General features: G+C 36.9%; 1 protein-coding gene across 3 annotated transcripts in view; it reads left to right on the forward strand.

Annotated features, from left to right (window-relative positions):
- LOC149616120 (uncharacterized) overlaps positions 1-18,072 on the forward strand; it is a 46,301-nt gene that overhangs the window by 19,717 nt on the left and 8,512 nt on the right. For all 3 annotated transcript variants that reach the window (XM_089856683.1, XM_089856685.1, XM_089856684.1), the window contains exon 2: positions 15,644-17,926. In XM_089856683.1, the coding sequence (XP_089712809.1) occupies positions 15,732-17,926 (2,195 nt within the window). In that variant the 5' untranslated portion in view covers positions 15,644-15,731. The remainder of the gene's footprint in view (positions 1-15,643; positions 17,927-18,072) is intronic.

Here is an 18,072-nt window from a genome sequence, read left to right on the forward strand (position 1 = left end):
TGGGTGAAAAACAGTCTAGCTTGTTACTCCCTAGCATTTTACCTGACGTAGTCGCGTTTGTCTGTATCGTGAGCTTAATCATGATATCTACGCCTAGATTGCCTTGAACTTATACTGTACCGTGCATGCATTTTATCCAATTTTATTCCGCTGCTTAACTTTGGTATAATTAAGGTAGAAAATTAAGGTATTTGTAAGGTACTTTAATTACTTAGTGCATATAATCAATAGAATTATCACGGTTCAGTTCTTTAGTATAATTATATTCTAGGGGTGTGCGAATACCACTTTTTTGGGTATCGAACCGGTTATCGAATATCAAAAAATTTTCCTTATCAAATACCGAATCGAATAGTTTATTCCAAATCGAATACCGAATAGTTGGGCCTTGGTAATTTTTTTCCTTCCCGATTAATCGCGAATAGTTAAGCCTAGTAACCGCGAATATTTAACCCTAATATTCGCGAATACTAGGCCAACTATTCGCGGTTAATTGGGTAGTAACCCTAATATTCGCAAATAGTCAATACAAAGTAAGGAGAAGAACATTTAGAAGCTCCTAAATTTCAAAATACCTCTCCTCATTGGTTCTCAAGTGTTTCTCAAAATTTTCCTATGCACTTGCTGGTAGTTTTTGATGGGAGACAAAAAAAATTGATATGATATTTTTTAAATAAGGTGGGTCTCTCTAGTGCCAAGGACCTAAATTTATGGTAGTCGAACTTTAACCAAATAGTCAGTTCGGTATTCGATATTCGAATCGAATAGTGAAAATGGGCTTATCGAATACCGAATCGAATTATTCGGTTCGGTATTCGATCGAATTATTCGATTGAAACGGTCCGGTATTCGATCGAATTATTCGATTGAAACGGTTAACCGCACACCTCCATTATATTCTGTGAATATTGATTTGGGTAAAAACGTCTAAGCTTAGCTTAATTTCCATCAGCTAACATAGAACTTAATTAACAGATTCAAGTTTATCTTTAAGAAATCGATTTAGTAACGTGTGCCTAGAAGTAATAGTTATGTTTGGAATTGCGTAATCAAGATAGAAATATTCGTGGTTTTAGAACGTTAAGAACCGTCTAAGCATGCGTAGAAGCAAGAAGCGATATCTAGTTTACTAGGGAGAAAGTAAAAATTCGCCACATTTGTAGTTTATCTCCAGTCCAAACGTAGGTCCGGAGTTAATCCCCGCCTCTAAATTACAACCAGCATCTCATTGGTTCTTGAAAACTCACGTCAGCGCAATGCGAAAGACGAAAATTACGCATTTCACGACTGAGGAGAGACGAAATAGCCCGACGCCTCCTTTTACGTCCCCCCTTTTATTTTGAAAGGGGGACTGGGACTATGGCGCGCGCGAATACTTAGGCATCTTATAACTTCTCCCTAGAAAACTAGAAATCGCTTCTTGGTAGAAGTTATAGCTATGTTTGGTATTGCGTAACCAAGATAAAAACATTCTTGTTGTTAGAACATCAAGAGCCGAGTTAGCAACGTTTCCAATTTAATTATTTTTAATTTTATAACTGAGTTTAAGAAATTAACTGTAAAAACCTTTATTGAAACGTCAGCGATACATCAAATACACGTAAGATATTTTAACTTGACGCGAGGAAAACAACTTGTCAAAAGAAGCTCAGATCGTAGAAGTTCTTGTGAAATTTAAATTTTACGAAACGATATTTAATTGCTAAACGTTTGGGGTGCCTCAAGTTTTTTTTTGTAAGCTTCTTAAACTCAGCAATGTTTCGTATTTCACGCGATAACAAGTTTCAAGTATTTCATTTGCACGAGAAATATCAGAGCTCTCATTGAATTTTGTTTAATATTTTCCTTATTAAAAACAAAAGCAACCATGTTTTCAAGTATGAATTTAGGTGACGCAATAAACATATTTATTTGTTTTATCTGAAGTATATAATACTTCTCTTCGAGAGAAGTGTACCACGGAGTAGGATAATTGTAACATGATTCTTCCCCAACATCCCTTAACATTTGGAGTAAGGTTAACATGATTCTTCCCAACATTTATTACAGCAAGGTTACAAAACTGAATCAAATACGCTGTAAATAATTCCCTCATCCTTACTCTATTAGCGCTTAACTATTTGCCAAGGCGCATGCGCTTGTGGATTTTGTCCCACGTCAAGGCAATCAAGGTTTGTGGGTTGATTGCTGATAATTTAGTAAACAGTTATATAATTCACCCTACAATGCGAGGCCTGTCTGAAGTTTCATGAGAAGAAAAGCAAACAAAAAGGATGAGATTGGGAAGAATCACGTTACATAACTAAAGTATTAAGAGGATACAGAGTGTCACCCTTCTTCTATTATCCCTTTCTGACTTTATTTATTTCTGAAATCTGAATAACACTCGTAATAAACAAAATGTTGGTGCGTTTAAAAATAAGTTTAACAATATTTAAAAACCAGTTCTAATATTATGGCAACGTTGCCAAATTTAATGAAAATATTTTTAAAGAAAAGTGAACAAACTATTTCCAAAGCGACTAACCAGAATCTTATCGACGAAGTACAGTGAAATAGCGTATTGCAAAATAGTGACGCTGTGAATTGTGTATTTTCTTTTTCTTATTTTACTTCAGGGTTAAACTTGTCCATTGTCATCCCTCTTTTATATCCTTTCGTACAATCTCCTTCTCGATCTGGCTTCAAAATTCGAAAGTAGTTGGAGGGGATTTCGGACAAAAGCTTCCTCCATCAGGGGCTGAACCCAGTTGAACGGACCCATCCCATTTCTCACTCGCCCATAAACTAGCTTAAGCTCTTTGCACACGATGTTTTTATCGCCACCTGCATGATCTCACGTGGCGGAATATAACATGGCGGTAGCACCTGATTTATTCGTCCACTAAAGGTACTCTTAGTGCTTCGTGGAAAAGCCTAACGCGTAGTGTTCATTACGGAAAATTAATTGCTCGTATCTATGTTAATATCAGGGATAGATTTAATTTTAGAAGTAGGAATGGAGAACCATTAGTATTTGCTTCAGTCCGACTCATAGCCCAGTATAGAGCCCCTCCCTCTAACACGCAACGAAAATTTTAAATTATCTTATTGGCTCACAAAAACTACGTTTTGGTGACGTTGCTGACCGGGACGGCGAAAAATACGTAGTTCCTTTTTTCCTCTGTCGCTATGACCCTCCTCTTCATTCATACCCCTCCGTCCCGGGGAAGGGGGTCCTACACTTTGACGCGCGCCCAGGGTAATCTGTTCTCCATTCCTACTTCTAAAATTAAATCTATCTATGTTAATATTGTAGATGGAAACATGTTTTCAATTGATATATTCATCGTTTTATACGCTCTTTCAATTACAAAAGAAAGAAACTCTAGCTTAGAGTATCCCTTTAATTCCAATATTTTTCCGTTGCGGTATGGTTTACCGCTTCAAGGTTTCGGTCCAGTGAAAACCACGCTTACTGCAAAATCTAGAAAAAAATGAGTTAAGGCTAGTTCAGTGGATGGATGAGTGTGAAGCTGTTTCGTTATAGGCCTACTTTCTCTGCACTAAAACTCCACAAATCATGCCCATCAATGTCATTTACACTTTCAGGAGAATGAGGGCTTGAAGGGTCTTTGAAACCATCGTGTGTAGGCAAACATTACGCTTTTCAACCACTGAGCGCTAAAATTTTGGCTACTCTAGAAATGCCTGCCATCCCAGAGATTATTATCGGACATTCTCTTTTGCTAGCCCACCTAGGCTTCCGTGGAATTCGAACTAGGCCCAGAGAGGGAATGTCCACCAAGGTTTTCGTGGAATTCGAACTAGAGATTCTGTTTACGTTAGTTGCAGCGCTAAAAGGTGTTGTAACAGAAGGGGATAATAGAAGAAGGATGACACTCTCTCTGTTTCATCTTAATGCTTTAGTTAAGTAACATGATTCTTCCCAGGCGAGGGAGCCCATTTTGTTTTCTTTCCTGTTCATCGTACTTCAGATGGGCATCGCACCGCGCAGGGTGAATTCTATAAAAGTCTGGTACTAAATCTTCAGAAATCAACCCATAAACCTTGATTGTCTTGACGTGGGACAAAAACGCACAAGCACATGCATGCGCCTTGGCAAACAGTTAAGCGCTAATAGATATAGTAATGATGAGGGAACTATTTAAAATGGCGTATGTTTGCTCGGTTTAGTAACCTTGCTATAATAAATGTTAAGGGATTTTGGGAAGAATCATGTTACAATTACCCCGCTTTGTGGTTGGTACACTTCTCACGAAGATAAGTAATATACACTTCTTACTATAGGTGAAAGATTTGTTGCCTACAGTAAATCGAAAATTCAATATCAATGTATGCATACGTGATGGGTTAGCGCCGAGGGGGCCATTTTGTTTAAATGGATTACCCTACTTTGTGGTGCACTTCTCACGAAGAGAAGTATTATATACTTTTATTATAGGTGAGATTCGTATCCTCAAGGCGGTGTTTACTACGTACAGCATATCGATAATTCAATATCAATGTATGCACGCGTGATGGGTTAGCGCCTCCAAGGGGCCATTTTGTATTAAATAGATTGTCTTATATTTAAAACCTCCGTCCTTGACAGTGGTTACACAACCCTTTAATCTCAAAGTGATTAACCGCGTAGAATAGCTTCTGTCCTGAGACATTTTCCTCGTGAAGTTTATTTGTTTTGCCTTTGCATGTCAAATTGATTTCATCATATGAAGAAAATACACAGGATCGTGTATTTCCCACGAAGGCCATATAATTTTAGTATATCATAATTCATCAAAGGAATAATATTGACGTGTAATTACAATAATTTAAAAGGAAACGGTAATTTATCTATTTTTTAACTTGTGTTTCTAATGATGGTGATATTTAACAACTGGTTTTTGCATATGCTGTGAGTCGTTAAATAAATTACATCTATTAATATACTAATTATCATTGTCCTTGAATAAATTTGTAATAATGCTTTGGATCTTGTCATAAAATACTATATTTTTGAACCTGTCGAATATTATAATATAATTTCATAAAAGGTCCTATAATATCCTATATTTTTGACTTAGTCAAAGTTTTCGTATAGTTTAGCATCAAATTTATCAAACTTTAGCTCTTTTATCGAGATCACATTTGACTAGACACCAAGATTGAGGAGCTCTCTTCGCACGATCAGGATTTTTTTTATATATTATCAGGGATAGATTTAATTTTAGAAGTAGGAATGGAGAACGGTTAGTATTTACTTCAGTCCGACTCATAGCCCAGTATAGAGCCCCTCCCTCTAACACGTAACGAAAAGTTTAAATTATCTTATTGGCTCACTTAAACTACGTTTTGATGACGTTGCTGACGGGGACGGCGAAAAATACGTAATTAATTTTTACCTCTGTCGCTATGACCCGCCTCTTCTTTCATTCCCCTCCGTCCCGTGGAAGGGGGTCCGGGACTTTGACTCGTGCCCAGATTAATCTGTTCTCCATTCCTTCTTCTAAAATTAAATCTATCACTGGTATTATATATGAGAGTTTTTAGTTTCTCCTATAATTTTGGAAAAAAATTAATATTCTTCCTACAAGGAATTTCAATTTTTGGCTGGGCGGGTCCCTACTTGTAATGACTAAACTTACAAGAAGAAATTTAAGATTTTTTGGATCGAAATATATTTCGAATTTTATCTAATAGTCTTTTCAGTTCTTAGAGGCTGTTTAGTACTTCATAAATTTCATCTGGAAACGTGTTTACAGAAATGCGAGATTAAATGTATTGATGCAGTCTAGACATATTTCTGCGAATTCCGTATCGTTTAATACGTGTTGCTTAACTGTGAAGTGTGTAGGCCTTATGTCAATATTCAATAATCAATTGACAACGTATATAGGTTGTTGCTCATAAATCTCACCAATTACATGGGGTGTTCTTAAGGCTCTTTCAGACGATCCAACTTTTTGACTCAACTTGATGGGTCAACTCGAGTTGAATCACGTAGTTGGATCGTGTGAATAGACGCTGGATGAGTTGAGTCACCAAAAAAGTTGTCTAGAAAAAATTGGATCAGTGACTCAACTTTTTAATTTCATTTCTTCAGTCAATCAAAAAAAAAAAAAAAAAAAGAAAAGCCTTTTTCGCGGGTTATTTCGTAAGTGCCAAGGTAGTGGCGCTTAAAAAGTTCCATTTGGCGGTAAAAGTTTAGTTGTGTGAATAGGAAGGATTTATTTCACTTTTCCCTTCAAAAGTTGGGACTTTTTGACCCATCGAGCTGAGTCAAAAAGTTGGATCGTCTTAAAGAGCCTTAAGTGTCAAACTAAGTAGAAAGACTATAACCATCTTAATTCAAAATCAAATTAAATTTACAAATAATCATTAACTAATAACGAAATGCCTTAAATTCCTATTATAATCATGATAATAGCACTTTAAACTTAACCCTATCCCTTTAAAATAAACTGAAAAGAAATTCACGGTTTCTTAAAATAACTACAACAAAAGAGGAACTAGCCCATCAAAATTGACAGCGAACTTTCTAGAACCCCAATATCCACAGTGCAAATTGAAATACCTGGCCACTAACGTATTTTCCAAGAACCCAGAGAAATGCCTCGCTTTGTTAGACCCCCAAGCAACAAGACCTTGAGTCACTATCCAGGTACCTGGCCCGAGAAACTTCTAGAACATTTTTTTTTAACCCTTAAACTGACCAATCCGTATTTGGTCCCAGATCTAAAGGTTTTACCTCTTCGCTGACAAACATGAATCTGCCCGGCTACGTCATGAATATAGTCCACTATTCGCCAAACCAAAGTCAATCAACAAACGTCATTGTCCCAGAGATCCTCGCGAGAAACTAGAAGTCATAACCAAGAAGTGATATCTAGTTTAGGGAAAGGTATAAAATGCCTTAGTATTCGCGCGCCATAGTCCCAGTCCACATTTCAAAATACCAGTGGGACGTAACAGGAGGCGGGGCTATTTCGCCAATCCCCAGTCGGAAAATACGTAATTCTCGTCATTCGCGTCGCGTTGACGTGACTTTTCAAGAACCAATGATATGCTGGTTGTAATTTAGAGGCGGGGATTAACTCCGGACCTACGTTTGGACTGAAGATAAAGCTGAAAATGTGACGAGTTTATACCTCGTCCCTATTTAACTAGATATCACTTCTTGTTATAACTACGAAGTCCCTCCTGTCCCTCCCTCAGTCGATACCTGAAACCCTTAAAGGCCGGGAAACGGCGAAAAGGGTTCTTGTCAAACTGAAAACCGTGCATCGAACTAACAATGGGCGACCGTGCTTCAAACTTTTTAGGGGTTCTTGTCAAACTGAAAGCCGTGCAAAGCGGTTCTTGTCAAACTGAAGATAAACAATGGACAGTCTCTTAAATGGGGGATGCAAAAAGTCGGGGAAACAAAATTTAAGAAACTGTCCATTGTTTATCTTCAGTTTGACAAGAACTGCTTTGCACGGCTTTCAGTTTGACAAGAACCCCTAAAAAGTTTGAAGCACGGTCGCCCATTGTTAGTTCGATGCACGGTTTTCAGTTTGACAAGAACCCTTCTCGCCGTTTCCCGGCCTTTAAACGAAACCCTGTCGGCTCATCTTTAGAAATCCTTTGAAGTATGGAGTATTATCTTAATCGAAACCCTTAATTTTACACATTTTTTAACTAATTTTTTTCGGAAAAGAAACTCTGAGATATATTTTCTTAACCCCTAATTTTTGAAAAAGAAGAGAAGGGGCGCGTGTGCGCCAAATATTAAAAGAAAAAATAACCATTTTTTAAACACCCTAGAAAACGTTTGTTATGTCAACAATTCTTTATACGTAACACACTCTAATATTTCGGACAACTTTCTAATTACCAAGATGATTAAAATTAGCAAACACGTATTATGTGCTTGCCCTTTTTAAAGTTAATTACAGTAATCGAATTTTTGCATGTTCACTAAGTTATAAAATATACTATTAGAGTGGCTTGCTATGACCGAAATTATCCCACCGATGTCCATTCCGTATGTTGCGACTTTAGTCTGAAAATGAGTGCCTTTTAAGGCGATCAATGTGTACGGCGTATGAAAGCTTCGTTGCCATGTTTTCACTCGGTTTTATACATAAACAAAATTTGTTTTTGTTAAGGGCCGTATTGTTCCGTGTTGTTACGATAAACATTACCGAAAATACATTTTGAATAACAACAGAACTATGATTTAAAGCGTTTTGTTTATATTAAGTTAAAGTAAATCGAGTGTTTATCAGTATAATGTTCAAAAGCAATGTTATCCTTGACCAGTAACTTCAATTTTTAAATAATTTGCGACTGGCTTAAGCTACCACCTCAGTTTCAGATACTTCATTTGATTTCACTGACTGCTTCAATTATCACAGACTCTATATGAAATCGCTGACTATACTACAATTTTCCCAGACGTAATTGACGTCACGAACTACTTCAATTTTCGAAGGCTTAATTGACGTCACGAACTACTTCAATTTTCGCAGTCTTAATTGACGTCACGAACTACATCAATTTTCGTAGACTTAATTGACGTCACACACTACTTCAATTTTCACAGACTTATCGTAGATATTAAATTTAGGATCCATGGTGTTTGAAATATAGCGACAGAGGTAGAAAGGAATTACGTATTTTTCGCCGTCCCCGTCAGCGACGTCATCAAAACGTAGTTTAAGTGAGCCAATAAGATTATTTGAAATTTTCGTTACGTGTTGGAGGGAGGGGCTTTATACTGGGCTATGAGTCGGACTGAAGTAATTACTAACCGTTCTCCACTCTTACTTCTAAAATTAAATCTATCCCTGTCTACAATTGAAAAATTATTGCTTTGGGAGCTTTCGGACCGCGGTCCTTCCTCAGCCAAGTTTTAATTTTCAGACTTCGTTAACATCAAAGCTACTTCAATTTTCACAGACTTAGTTTACAACCAAAACTACTTCAATTAATAAAAACTGTCATTGTAGACAAAGACTGGAAAGTGTAAAAGATAAGGTTTGAAAATGAACTGCCTGAAGTAACAGATATTAAAATTTTCACTTTTGAAGACATCATTATAAAACATCAATTATTTTAAAAAATTCTTATCTTACTTTTTTTCACCAAACTTACTTCGGGAAAGTATTTTAAAAAGGAACATGCGCGTTATTTTAAAAATACAACGGCTTTACATTTTATTTTTTATTAAAAATTTAAAATTAGGTAGAAAATTGACCCTATAACGTGAGAAAATCGTTGAGAGCTTACAAAATATAAACCGTATTAAAACTTTACAAAACGTATTCTTAAATTGTAAAGCTTTCAAAGTATTAAATATTAACGTGCTGTGTTGCTCTCAAAGATCACGATTAATCTACAGATCTTTTCGACACTAATAACTAAATCACAAAGAAAAGGCCAATATTATTTTCCGCTTCGCAATATTTTCAATTTTAAAATATAAAAATTTAAACTCTTCAAGAGAAATCTTTTCAGATATCCAAGCATTTGAATTTCCTAGAATCAAATGTTAGTTGAAAGTAAAACCAGTACCAAGATAGTATCCCTTAAACCCTTCTAGGTGACAACTACTATTGAGGACAAAATACTTGGGTAAATATTGCTGAAAAATATTTTGCGAAAATGAAATTTTGGTGAAAAAAAGTAAGATAAGAATTTTTTAAAATAATTGATGTTTTATAATGATGTCTTCAAAAGTGAAAATTTTAATATCTGTTACTTCAGGCAGTTCATTTTCAAACCTTATCTTTTACACTTTCCAGTCTTTGTCTACAATGACAGTTTTTATTAATATCTGTCACTTCAGTCTTCATATTAATTAAAATTGTTTAGAAAATATGGGAGAAAAAGTCTTAGGGCGTTGCGCGTTCATCGGTAATCTAGCTTAATTACCAGTCGTCGGTAATGCGACTAAATTACCGGTCGTCGGTAATGCGACTAAATTACCGGTCGTCGGTAATGCGACTAAATTACCGGTCGTCGGTAATGCGACTAAATTACCGGTCGTCGGTAATGCGACTAAATTACCGGTCGTCGGTAATGCGACTAAATTACCGGTCGTCGGTAATGCGACTAAATTACCGGTCGTCGGTAATGCGACTAAATTACCGGTCGTCGGTAATCTAGCTTAATCACCGGTCGTCGGTAATCTAGCTTAATCACCGGTCGTCGGTAATGTAGCTTAATCACCGGTCGTCGGTAATCTAGCTTAATCACCGGTCGTCGGTAATCTAGCTTAATCACCGGTCGTCGGTAATCTAGCTTAATCACCGGTCGTCGGTAATCTAGCTTAATCACCGGTCGTCGGTAATCTAGCTTAATTACCGGTCGTCGATAATCTAGCTTAATTACCGATCGTCGGTAATCTAGCTTAATTACCGATCGTCGGTAATCTAGCTTAATTACCGGTCGTCGGTAATCTAGCTTAATTACCGGTCGTCGGTAATCTAGCTTAATTACCGGTCGTCGGTAATCTAGCTTAATTACCGGTCGTCGGTAATCTAGCTTAATTACCGGTCGTCGGTAATCTAGCTTAATTACCGGTCGTCGGTAATCTAGCTTAATTACCGGTCGTCGGTAATCTAGCTTAATTACCGGTCGTCGGTAATCTAGCTTAATTACCGGTCGTCGGTAATCTAGCTTAATCACCGGTCGTCGGTAATCTAGCTTAATCGCCGGTCGTCGGTAATCTAGCTTAATCGCCGGTCGTCGGTAATCTATTTTAATCGCCGGTCGTCGGTAATCTAGCTTAATCGCCGGTCGTCGGTAATCTAGCTTAATCGCCGGTCGTCGGTAATCTAGCTTAATCGCCGGTCGTCGGTAATCTAGCTTAATCGCCGGTCGTCGGTAATCTAGCTTAATCGCCGGTCGTCGGTAATCTAGCTTAATCGCCGGTCGTCGGTAATCTAGCTTAATTACCGGTCGTCGGTAATCTAGCTTAATTACCGGTCGTCGGTAATCTAGCTTAATTACCGGTCGTCGGTAATCTAGCTTAATTACCGGTCGTCGGTAATCTAGCTTAATTACCGGTCGTCGGTAATCTAGCTTAATTACGGGTCGTCGGTAATCTAGCTTAATTACCGGTCGTCGGTAATCTAGCTTAATTACCGGTCGTCGGTAATCTAGCTTAATTACCGGTCGTCGGTAATCTAGCTTAATTACCGGTCGTCGGTAATCTAGATTAATTACCGGTCGTCGGTAATCTAGCTTAATTACTGGTCGTCGGTAATCTAGCTTATTTACCAGTCGTCGGTAACTTAATTGGTAATCTAGATTAATTACCCTTTATTGGTAATCTAGATTAATTACCCTTAATTGGTAATCTAGATTAATTACCCTTAATTGGTAATCTAGATTAATTACCCTTAATTGGTAATCTAGATTAATTACCCTTAATTGGTAATCCAGATTAATTACCCTTAATTGGTAATCTAGATTAATTACCCTTAATTGGTAATCTAGATTAATTACCCTTAATTGGTAATCTAGATTAATTACCCCTTAATTGGTAATCTAGATTAATTACCCTTAATTGATAATCTAGATTAATTACCCTTAATTGGTAATCTAAATTAATTACCCTTAATTGATAATCTAAATTAATTACCCTTAATTGATAATCTAGATTAATTACCCTTAATTGATAATCTAGATTAATTACCCTTAATTGATAATCTAGATTAATTACCCTTAATTGATAATCTAGATTAATTACCCTTAATTGGTAATCTAGATTAATTACCCTTAATTGTTTATTTAATTAGTAACCCTTAATTCGTTATCTAGTTTAATAACCTCTAATTGGTAGTCTAGTTTAATTACTTCTAATTGATCATCCAGAATAATTAGCAGGGAAAAGTTAAAATGTCCATTAAGCTAGTTTGAATTTGACTATATCCGCGACAATTTAGACCCGTGTGTTTTGATGGCGTCGCTGTAGCGGCCGCGTCAACGTCACTGCAGCAATATTTAAGCCGTCTTATCTCACTATCGATAGGCCATTCCAACCAAAAGGCATTAAGAAGAAACAATCGGATTATTATGAGGCAACTATACGTTAAAAAAGGGCAACATTGGTCTCGCTGATATTTCCTAATAAAACAGTGGATAAATGCTAAAATATCGCAGATTGGGGTAGTTTTTAAAATTTAAGTTAAACATACTTAAAATTAATTTTTCTTAATAACAAGAAAAATGATCCTAGATTATAGTTTAAAGTTTAATTTAAGACCGTTCCCAAAACTAACCAACGTATAGTTTTCCTAAATCACGAATAACCGATTTGTTTTTTTCGAAAAATTTCCCATGTTATTTCTATGGGAAAAATTTCTGTTTTGCATCAAAAGGTGTGATTAATTTTATGGAAATGAAAACCACCCTTAGCAACTTTATTTTTTATAAAATAAACTAATTAATGGATCTCTTTGAAATTTTAACCACATATTAAGGGTCCGAATTGTAGTTCTGTGGAATTTTTTCGAATGAATTAATACAATACAAAAAAAACTACATCCAAACAAAAAACCCTCCTTATACATTAAAAGCAGTATGAAGTCTTATCTAAGAGAGCTACCGCTCTCTCAGAATTTCCAGACTCAGTTGACAACAGAAAATACTTCAATTTCCAGACTCAGTTGACAGCACAATCAACTTCATTTCAGGAATCGGGTTTCTTTATAGTTCCAATTATGTAATTTAGTTTAGTACTTTTGATGAACTTCTCATGCCACACCCCGTTATCACCATCACATTGACAAACGTGCAATGACCCATTGCAAAATGTATGAAAACATGAGAAATTTGAGATGACGTTCTTAGATCTTATATGAGTTCTTTATAATTTTTAATAAACACGTTAACCATGAACGTAGAATTTTTTTAAGATAGCCGACCGACCTTGGACCTTGTGTTCTGAAATAGTTTTAGAGGAAAAAGTGGTTGTATAAATTTTCATAAATTTCAATTACCCTTCAGTCATTATTACTATTTTGAAAAACTATTAATCTAAGCGAATATTTAAACGTATATATTTTTTATCATTAATTATTAAAACGTTAGTCAACAAAACGTATAATAATATTAAAAGTAGAAATTTCCTTGTCTCTGCAAGACAGACATTAAGTCGGCCTGAAGCCATAATTATCATATACATTTCGAAACACGTGAACCAAGTTTATTCTTTGATTTAAACATCTAAACCTTTTTGTTTTCTTGTTGGCAAATGAACTAACAGAAAGTGAAGAACTGCAGCGTAAATGAAAGCATTCCTTTGTACCATACGTTCATAAGATACGTTTCATAGCAAGAAGAGATATCTAGTTTACTAGGGAGAAGTTCTAAGATGCCTAAGTATAAAAGAAGGCCAGGCTATTTCGCCTAGTCTGCTCAGTCGGAAAATACGTAATTTTCGTCATTCGTGTCGCGCTGACGTGAGTTTTCAAGAACCAATGAGATGCTGGTTGTAATTGAGAGGGGGGGATTAACTCCGGACCTACGTTTGGACTGGAGATAAGGCTAGAAATGTGGCGAATTTATACCTTCTCCCTAGTAAACTAGTTATCGCTTCTTGTCACTGGTTACCGAGAGCTTCTTGTCACTGGTTACTGAGAGCTTGTTATAAAGTGACGTAGATGAACCCTCATAGATTCTCGTAAAGCGACGCCTAAACTAACCGAGTGCAGTCAATTCTCGCTTGTCGTTCTCGAACTAGCTCGAGCTGTAAGTCTCTAGCATTACGAGGTATAGGTAGTGTCATATTTATGGAACATATCAGTTATAAACTTATGGCTGTACCCTTTGTGATGTTTACCATATTGGTATCTCTCTAGCTTTTTTGGACCGTTAGAATATTTTTGGTTCTTGGAAAACATCATAGATGTCGTAGTGGAAATCTGGTAAATTTAACGCCAGCGCACTTAGCGTTAGTTTCCTGCATCACGACGCAAGGTTATAGCGCGAGGAGCTTGTGTTGTCGAGTGCGTGATCGAGTGGGCTATGGGCAAATAGTGGCGCTACGCCTGCTAGTAAATGTGTTTTATACCATGGTTATGACAGCTTGTTTTATTCTTTGTTAGACTTTAATATGTTATTGAGCGCTAAAAGAGACCTAGGGGAAATTTTATCATGGCTGACTGCGTTTATTCCGCTTCGTACGAAGCGTATAAATTAAGACGTGGTTATTATGCCCTGACCCGTTCGCATTTGATATACAGGGAACACGCAGCTAAAGAACGTTCTCTTATTTAACTTTTCTACAACAGGTCGAATGTCTAATTTATCTGGTGTAAGATTATATCTGGCAAACCATCTTCAGTAAAGCGTTCTAATTCACTCATCGCTCTTGGGATTGGGTATTTTTTCTGTCGTCAGATTCTCTGGATCTATGTATATAGAAGATAAAATAGTTTTACAGATTCTCTAAGTACTACAATGATGATAAAAGACGTCGGGGAGCTTTTGTAATATCGCTTAATTTTCTACATCGTGATGACCCAAACGTCCATGGATTACAACACCTAGAACTTATATCCTTCCACAGTGGAGTCGAAGAGATGAAGCATCCTTGTGTTAATGCTTCTATTTTTTTCTTAATTTGATTCTGAAAATGTGAGGGTTTAGAATTTATTAAAGCTTCAGCGGTTTATATTTCCTGTGTTGTTCCCTTAGTTGAGTGTTCCCTGAATAATACCTCTGCTTTCTTCGCCTTCGATACTAAAATCAATAACTCAAGTAATGACTTTTGTTTGCTTCTACAAATACATGGTGCTTTAAAAGTACGTTTCCCCACTAAATTGAGTTGGTGAATTTATTTGAGGAAAGTTATATAATTCACTGGCTCCTTATCAACTTATTAAACATGAAGTTGTGTAGTGTATATTTCTTTGTCTTGAATCGATATTTTTCTGTCTTTGTACGGATTACGTTCCAGAATTTCGCTTTTTGAGTGAAACTAAACTACAAAGTGATACTTTGGACTAGAATTGTTCTATTTTAATCGCAAGAGTGCATGAAATTATAATATGCTGTATAATTGTAATATATCAATTAGAACCATGTTTCTATCTAAAATATATAAAAAATATGAGCAGTTAAGTTTCCGTAATGGACACTACGCGTTAGGCTCTCCCGCGAAGCACTGGGAGTGCCCCTATTGGACGAAACCGTCAGGTGGTACAAAGCGTCCTAAAGGGGTACTCCCCAGTGCTTTGCTGTCCATTGCAGTGCCCATTATGCGCCATTACAGAAACCTTGTTGCCTGTATGATAACTAGATCACCTCTAACATTAGGCCTTCTTGTTACTGCAGCTTAGTTTGCCCCTTTTGTGTAACTGTATTTTATTAATTACATACGTAAATGCATATATCCTTAATTTTCTTTATTCATTTAATTACCAGAAATATTTGTTTGATAAGCGAGTACGTGTTTTGTCTAATCTAATCTATACTTTATTTGCTTAAGGTGTCTAAAACTATTACCGGGTTCCATTCATTTGGAAATTATTTATCTTCACTTTATCATATTATTTGATAAAGTTATTTACTTAATTAATAATCGCAAACAATTATAGAAAAAAACGCTACAGCTTTGTTACTTTCCGTCAACATTTACGATAACCATATCTTTGTTCATTTGCAGGTTATGCTACCATTACGGAAAACACCAAAGCACTTTCACGACGCAAGTTGGAATTTTGTTTAATCTTCGATGCCTTCTCAGCATAGTTATGTTTTTGGAATGTGGTACGGCTATCACAACGAAGCCCTGCTCCGTTGTAATATATCGCCTTGCGGATAAAGACACCAAGAAAGACGTCAAAACTGAAAAAACTGAGACTGAAGCTCCAACAACAACATCCTCACGCCCTAAGAAAAAGTACCAAATTAATTTTAAACTCGCTGATGATTTTATAAAATTATGCGACAAATCAAAGGAAAAGAACGAACCGTTAGTGAAGTCGTCGAAACCGTCACCGTCTTTACGAGCGTCCGCGACAATCGCGAGCCATGACGCGTCTATTCGCAACACTTGTATGAAACCGAACATTAGTAGTGGCAGTAGTATGCCAACTGCGCTAAACAACTACGAATACCCTAAAGATAATGTTACCAAATCTACTAAAACGCCGTTTAAAAGCTCAGAACAAAAATATCAAATTTGGAAAAAGGCGTTTCTTGAAGGACGAAATGAAAGACCCGCCCCTTTTACACACCCAGACGATAGTGGTGGAGGCGTGGCTAAAAAATCAACCTCATTTCTTTTCCGGAATATTAATTCCAATATTAAAGACGAGAATGAACCGAAACCTTTTACCAATAACCGGCGCTGGTTGATTCAGAACGCCGGGTTTAAGACTACTTTTAAATCAGCTCAATCGGTCGAAGATGTGAACCACGCGATTACACCGGGTTACAAATTGGTTAACCAAATGGAAAGCGGTTTAAAGAACGGTTATAATAAACAACGTAAACGTGGCGAATCGAAACGTAGTGGAAATGACGATAAAGGTGTAACGGCCAAACAGCAAAAGAATTACGGCTTTAAGTCAAAAAGAGTAAGTACGTTAAGTACTTTGAAACGTAAATGGAGTTACGTTCAAGACAGTTGTAATTCAAATTCAAATAGTAAGAGTAGTCATCATAGTAGCGGTAATAGTAAAAGTAAGAACAATAATGATTATAGTGATAAAGGGAAAGAACCGCAGTATGTCATTGACAATTCCAAAGTCGACCAAGAATCGGGAAAGACTAGAATAGTTCTTAAAACCAGGCGATCTCAAATAACTTCCGCTGATAAAAACGATAATGCCGAGCCAAGTGACAACGTATACAAAGGTAGAAAACTGCCATCTTTAAGTATTTACTCTAAAATAGAGGGAAATACTATCGCGGAAGTTTCGTGCAAACGGTTTCGGAAACGTGGGAAACATCAATCCAAATCGAGCGACAGCGCGAAGGACGACAATTACCAACAAGATGTTCTCAATTCGGTACTACCCCGCCATAATTCGGTAGCCCAAACTGTACGCGAAACCGTCGACTACTTGATGAAAGAAGTCATTCGCGAAAATGTTTACGAGAACGTTGATCCATTCAATGGCCCACCATCACACGAGCTTAAAAATTTGGTGTACGAATTTTGCCGCGAAAACGGTTATTGCTTCGCCGATTTCCGTAACTTAAACAAACTCTTGGAATACAAAGTGTGTAGCTATCCCGTCTTTAACACGGAACATAATATCAGCCAGGAACAGACAATCGGTATGAAACGCAAACGACGGCGAAGAGTTATCGCGAGTTCTTGCGATTCTGACGATGACGATGATGATATTGCGTTGATCACGGCGTTGATTCGTAGTCGAACTCGAACGCGAACTAGTCCTAGCGCGGCAGCTTCAGTACCAGTTCAGTCCGATTCTAAGGAAATCCCAACTCCCGATCGTAGTCCTAGTCCAAGCGTAGCTCCCCCTGAAAAACCGCCCTTGGATACTTATAACCCCGAACTGAGTGACAGTGATACCTTACCCGCTAATAACAGTGATATTGAAAATAGTCAAGACATTGAGAATCCAACAACTACGTATACGTCACCGAACGTAGTGGACAATAACTATTGTTACGGTTTTACAGTAACAGACAATTGCGTACATTATAATGATAATCTTATAGTCGATGTCGCGGCTGATGAAAATGTTGGGTCAAATGTTGAATTGGAGGATGATGACGATAAAGTTATTTTGGACGAAAAAAGTGGTTTAACCATTCCAGTAAAGAAAAGGCGTGAAAGTAGCGATGCCATGAATCTTGTAGGTGCCATGGATAATAGTCAACATGAGATCTCAAATAAAGAAGTGCCAATTGCCTATGCGCCGTATGAAGAAGATGATGGGCTAGACTCGGATAGTGATAATCTTGTTATTTGGTAAGTGTTAATGATTTTTGTATACTTTTTGGGGACAGTTCTTCATTTGTATTCGGAGCAATTTGATATAGTTTTATGGTTAATTATCGTGTCCTGAAGCTTTACATTTATGGAAAAAGAACACGTGTATAGAAAAAGAACACGTG

The sequence above is a fragment of the Phalangium opilio genome, unplaced genomic scaffold (assembly GCF_054372755.1).
Source record: "Phalangium opilio isolate 3A_F unplaced genomic scaffold, DU_Popi_V2 ptg000217l_1, whole genome shotgun sequence".
Classification (NCBI taxonomy): Eukaryota; Metazoa; Arthropoda; class Arachnida; order Opiliones; family Phalangiidae; genus Phalangium; species Phalangium opilio.